General features: G+C 37.5%; 1 protein-coding gene across 2 annotated transcripts in view; it reads right to left on the bottom strand.

Annotated features, from left to right (window-relative positions):
- Positions 1 to 6,483, bottom strand: part of LOC102372050 (protein FAM19A5) — a 398,392-nt gene that overhangs the window by 181,532 nt on the left and 210,377 nt on the right. Inside the window, exon 1 of one of the 2 annotated variants that reach the window (XM_006021796.2) lies at positions 5,993 to 6,473. The exons of the other annotated variant lie outside the window; for it this stretch is intronic. Within the exon in view, the coding sequence (XP_006021858.1) occupies positions 5,993 to 6,083 (91 nt within the window). The 5' untranslated portion in view covers positions 6,084 to 6,473. Of the gene's footprint in view, positions 1 to 5,992; positions 6,474 to 6,483 lie in introns of those variants that run through there. 2 annotated transcript variants of the gene reach the window in all.

The following is a 6,483-nucleotide window of genomic DNA, read 5'->3' on the forward strand; positions in this document are numbered from 1 at the left end:
CAGACGGCTTGCTTCAAGAAAAAGACAGACTCCCCCTCTTGGTATACTTTGGCACAGCCACATCAAGAAAAGTAAGTGTAAAACCCATGGGGAAATGGAATCAAAGGAATGTTTAGACTAAAACATTGTCTATTTAGCTAAAAGCAAACAAAAAATTTGTACTTGAACGCCTCCATTTTTTTTTTTTTTTTAATATTTAAGGCCCTGAAAATAAAATGGCATTTCAAGAAGAACAGTATCCTGTTTTAACAGCAGGCCCTTCTTTTTGAAGTCGTACTGTGCCTGCTTTCTGTCAAACATTCAGTAGATTGAGTTTCGTTGATTTTATTTAGCTAATTTGTCATACTCTTACTATTTACTACAGTTCACGTAATAGTTATTTTGATTACCTTTCAAACTTTCCTTCCCACTCCAGCACTTACTCAAGCTCAGCTTGTTTTGACAATAAAGTCTGTTGCCTGGTTCACAAGTTCAACATCACCTTCATGCTTTATACGCCTTTCTGGGTCTGATACAGTGCTCTGACATTCTGATTCATCTTTGCATCTCTGTATGCATTACAGTCAATGTATACACAAAAACATTACACCTGAGACCACAATTATATTGCATCATGTTAAAAGTGACAGAACCCAGAAAAGCAACAACAACAACAACAAGTATAAAGAAAAATTACAGCTAACACTTCGTCCTCAATTTCAGGCTCATTATATATAGATACCATATGCAGGAGCACATCTGGTATGCAAGATCTATTTGGGGACCCAAGCACCACCTAAACGCAAGTGTAAGGTGAAGACAGTTTCCACTGCAAATCCAAACATTCTTTTGTATCCTTACCAGTATGTCTCTCTGTTTTCTCTTCAGTTGTTTATATAGTCATCAATGTGTCTTTTTTTTTTTTTCTTCAGACTAAAGAAAAAAAAATCTTGGGATAACAAGAGGAGTTGGTTTTGACACAATGGATTGGAATGACTTTTTTCCACTCTTATACAGAGTTTATTATATAAGGGGATAATTAAACAAATATGCAGACTGCTTTCACCTAAGCACAAGCATTCAAGTAGGTACTGCTTAAACCATCAGGATGGTACCTCACATAATATTCCATCATATAATTCCATATCTAAATTGTTCAACAACAGATTTCTGGAGTTGATGTAGCAAAGAAGCTCTTTAGAAAGTGCTACACAGATCATTTCCCCAAAAACTTTTACAAACCTCTTCACCCCCTCTATGAGGCTATGGATTTTTATGTGGTTTAAAAGCTATGAAAAAAATCAAATGCATGTTTTAACAACAACAACAAAAAACTCAGAAGAGAAAATACCATGTAAGCTTTAAAATATCTATTAAAGCATCACCACTGAAAAACAGAATGTTGTCGTTTTTTTTTTTTGGAGAAAAGTTAAAAGCACACTTATACTGGGCTTAAAACATTTTTTTCTAGGCCTACACCTTTAAAAGAAAAGGATTAAGTTGTAAAAAATTATCAGCTTAAGATGCATGTTTCAAATTTAAGCCCAAAGCAAACTATTACAGTGATTATAAAAACAGAAGATTGTAATTCTGTGCTGCCTATCTTTTAACCACCCAGACACTAATTATGTATATTTGACAGGAAAAAAATCCCAACAGCAGAAACTGAAAAAGTTGGTGGCAAAGATCTGCTAAGATCTGCCACATATATAAACAAGGATTCATCTGCAGTGAAAGAAAGTCTTATATTGACAAATATCCATGAATTGTGTGCTAACTTTATTTTTTTCTGGGTTTAAGGGCTGCCAAACAAATACTAAATTACCTTACTTCTCACATTTGTGGCATGTAAATGTAACAGACTAAAATGCCAACATGTGAATTCTTTAACTTTTTGTTGTTAAAATAAGATTCTAGATATTTTAAAATCAGTGTTGGTCCGGTGTAATTAACTGCCCCCCAAAAAGTGTCAAGCCATTCAAATCTTTCAAAATATTCAAACTCTGTAATATAGGAAACATTTTCCTAAAGGAAACAATATTTTACAAAACCGGCATCTCAATTAGATCTTACTTTTCAAAGCTAAACAAAAATATCCAAGCAAAGTAGTGACTGTACTGCATACATACGGCTTAGCTCTCTGAATTTATTCATTAATTATCCTACTTTATTTGCTTACAGAGATATTTTGATGGTTTATCCTCTAACTTTCATCATCATAGTTGTGAAAGATTAAAAATTCACTACTAAATTAAAGAGCTATTTGTTTTCTTTGGGGGGTTGGAGGGAGTTCTACCAATTAATGCTCACAATCTTTATCAGCTTCTGATGTTATTCAGTTCTGCTTCTCTTTGAAGAAAGTGTTATATAATTACAAAAGAGATGAAAAAAAGATCCAGGCACAAGCCAAACTATTTCCTATTTTTAATCCTTGATAGCAATTAGAAATTGTAAAACGTTTTAAATATTTAAAAAACACCTCTTCAAACTGACTGAAACTTATCAGAATACGTTAAACTGTTTTGTAGGAAGATCAGACAGGCATGGGACTGCAATTATATATCACAATACCCTTTTCTTGGTTCACAGCTCTATTCATCTTTTTGAAACACTGAAGGACAGATTGGACATAGGGGAACGGATTAGCCACAGGACGACCTGTATTTCCACACAAAAGCCTAAGTGTGGAAAAATGGCACCCTGTGTCACCCATTCTTCAGTTCCTGAAGAAAACATATTCATGAAAACGGTCATTTAAACAGCTCTTTCCCACTCATCTAAGAACAAGTGTTCATTGTTTTCATATATCATTCAGACTGTACAGCAATGTAACGCTACTGTTAAAGTTGCCTTAGTTCTACAGTCTTTTTTTTTCTAACAAACTTAAGCATTCAAACTACAAAACTGGAAAGTGGCATTTTAAGAGACCTGAGCTCATAAGAAAAAGACATTTACAGTATGCAAATTCCATAGCTAATCGTTACAATAGTCTCCTACTCTCTGATGTGACTATTTACTTGCCTTCAAGGAAAAAACATAACCAAAAACACATAACTTGATATTACCCAATTGTAGTAATGAAATTATAGAAGTAATTGTTGGTAAATAATAGTAATATTAGCTGCATGGTAAACCTAAGTCCAAGAGGGCTCCAAATGTATAAATGTAGAAAACAGACCTTAGCATTTTTTATGGTTATAAATAGTTTCTGATCGATTCCACTGACAACTCTCTCTAAAAAAGTGTAAATTGTATAATCTACACTAAAAAAACCCCAAAATATGTATAAAACTACATCTTTACTTAATTTACATAACATTATTTGTAAATCGGATACTTTCTTACACGCAATGCAAAGACTTGGTACAAATGTGTCACTGTACCATCAAACTGTCTCAGGAGAAGTGTCCAAGTAGTTTGATCGGGAAAGACAACCTGACAACTCACTTGATGGTGGTTATGGGCTGTCAACTTTTAACTTCTCCAGAAAAAATAAAATTGAGAGATCCAACTGTTTAATTTTTTTTGCTACACCTAGGCTGCAAAGAATGAACCTCAGGAGCCTACAGGTTTCAAACATGCAATTAACATCAGTTCACCTTTTGCCAATAGTTCCAAAAACCATTATAGTTCTCTAGATTAAGACACTGTATTCTAAACAACGCCTCAAAATATTAATAAAAAATACTTCTGAACTATCAGAAGTAAATCCAAGTGTTCTGGGAAAGGCAGGAGTCATCTCCCACATGTATGTTTTGTATTCAGTAAACCAATACATGGTATAGTCAGAAGATGAACATCTACTAATTTCTCCCTTCCCCTGCCTTCCTTCCTTAGTTTAAAAAAAAATCCTAATCCTCTCATAAAATCTCCAACACATAAAAAGAGATCAGTGAATTAGATATGTAGCAAAAATGTACACACACACACAACTCAGCTACACTATATGGAGTTTCACCCAATTGTATTAAAACTGCACAATGTCATGACACCTAGTGCAGAAGACCTAGGATGTTAAATACTGTTTGACAAAAGCAGTCAAAATGCCAATATAGGGATAACCAAAAATGAAGTCAAGATGATAGCTAAACCAATACAAACAATTATATTTGCAACCTGTGTGTCTATAACAAAAAGAGTAGCAAGAAGTAAATCGGCAGAATTAGGTTATCAAATAGAAGCACTTCAGTTTCCATCAATGAAATCTACAGTAAGAGTGACTACAAATATTGGAGGAAAAGCCAATGAAAAAATGTGCCAAGATACTTGTTGGGTAGCCATTGTTCTTTCAATATATTTTTGAAAGAAAAACAGAGAGAAGGCTATCAACTGTTTTTATTTTGTGGATGCTAAAGAATACTTTCTAGTATAATGTTATAAATTTGTCCTTCTTTTCAGATTATTGGTAGTAACAGAAGTATCAAAATCAGGTCCTGAAAGAGGGCATAAAATTGCAACACATGTAGTGCTGCCAGTGGTGAGTCTGAAATGTGTGGCACTGGAGTCTTCTCTTTCAACTGAGTCTCCTTTAAAAGTTACCTAATTTGGAAGAAGAAACACGAATATGCCTACTATGATCATAGTTTATCAATCTTAAATCAATGAACTTGTAGGCAGTGTTACAATTAAGGCATTTGTAGACCCCTTAAAGGAGAAATCTCTGGCAACCTCCTTAATACAGCCATTTCCATAGATAGCTGTAATCTCTTAACTAATCAAATGAACCAGGGGCTTTCCTGACTTCACAATTCTTCGCCAATGGCAGTCTTTCCTGGCCTGGCGCATCTAAATTATATACCGGTAGAGATCCATCAGCAGCTGCAAGACTGTCACTTTGCCCAATCTTGAGTGAAACTTTGTCCCAGTCGCACAGAAATAGTTCACACATTGTGCCAGCAGCACATGAACCTAGGCGATGTTCAAAGTTCAGTCAGTTTGGTGTCACACCGATGAACATGCATTTAAAAAAACCGAGCTCACATCACTAAGTACTATGCTGCAAACTGCATCCGTTTTTATTAGAGCCGCTTCATTTAGAGAGGCCACCAGGTTTCCCCCACTACTCCCTCAAAGTGTAAACACCTTTAGCACCTGTCACATCTCCGCTTCCCACCGGCCTGAGAAATAGCCAACTGAAACATAGTTTCAGTCCAGAAACCTCATGGAAGAAAAGACAGGAGGAAAGCAAAGAAATACAAGAGGGTTTTTTCCCCCCCAAGAAAAATTCCTGTAGCCTCTTAACCAGGATGCACATTTTCCTCCTTACAAAAAATAAATAAATAAAATAAACCTCCACCAATTCGCAATCGTGGTTTTCCCAACCATGATAGGAAACCTGGGAAGGGGGTGGGTAACAAAAACAAAAAAACAACCAACCAGGAACCCTGAAGCCATGCACAGGCCTCTTCCAGGTTTGGGGCAGAGAGGAAAAGGCAGAAGCCGAATGCCCAGGATCTGCTCTGCCCTGCCCTTTCCATAGAACTTTAGTGCCATCTATTGAAAATTTACTGAACAAAAAGAAAAAAAAAAAAAGAAAGGAGGGAGAGAGAGAGAGAGAGAGAGAGAGAAGAGGATGCCTATTGATTCTGTATGTATACAAAAAAAAAAAAAAAAAGAGGAGGCTGACTTGTTAGCTTTTTTGGCATGCCACTGGTGATCCGCAAACCACGACTAGCGCTTCTCAGCCTCCTTAGCAGCAAAAGATCTCTTCCATACAAAGTGCAAACGCCTCCGAGAGAAAAGAGGCATTTGCTCAAGCACAGGCACGACCAACATCAGACATACATAACACATCCTACATTTGCCAGGAACACAAGTCTAGGGCTACCTACCGTCTAAAGGAAAAAAAAGGAGCAGGCTTTAAAGGAGGGAGGGGAGGAAAACACAGTAGAACCATTGCTGTAAATAGAACATACTGGAAACAATAAAAAAAAATACTAATAATTAAGGCACCTAGCCCAGACCTTTGCAAGAAGAGAGCGAGCAGTGCATGCAGACGTGCAGAGATAATTACCTTCTTTAAGGAACTGAGAGTGGATGATAAATATAAGAAAACAGCAGATCGCTGCTCCTGCTAATGCCCATAAAGCTTTCAAGAGCTGCATCTCGGTTTGAAACTCAGTAAATACCCGGAAAGTCACACAATGAATCTCCACAGCGATGCATCCAGGTTTCCCCCCCCTTTTTTTTTTTTCTCCTCCTCTTTTTTTTTTTTTGCGCCAGGCTCGGCTGCTCCCCGGGCAGGACTCGCACTTCCAGGAGAGAGCGAGCTCCGGGTCTGGGGAGGAGGGATGGGGAAGCAGGGAAGGGGAGGAGGAGCGGGGGTTAAAACAAAGTCTCAAGCAGCAGCGGCACCATGATCTTCTTATGGGCAGCAGCAGCAGCACGGAGGAAGCTGGGTCTGGGCTCCATGAATCAGCTTTCTGTTTCCTCGGGAGTTGAGCAGCATTGATGGCTGGGGAGGGAGGGGAGGGAGCTGGGCACAATTGCGCAATAGCTCCCGCC

The sequence above is a fragment of the Alligator sinensis genome, unplaced genomic scaffold, assembly GCF_000455745.1.
Source record: "Alligator sinensis unplaced genomic scaffold, ASM45574v1 scaffold361_1, whole genome shotgun sequence".
Taxonomy (NCBI): Eukaryota; Metazoa; Chordata; order Crocodylia; family Alligatoridae; genus Alligator; species Alligator sinensis.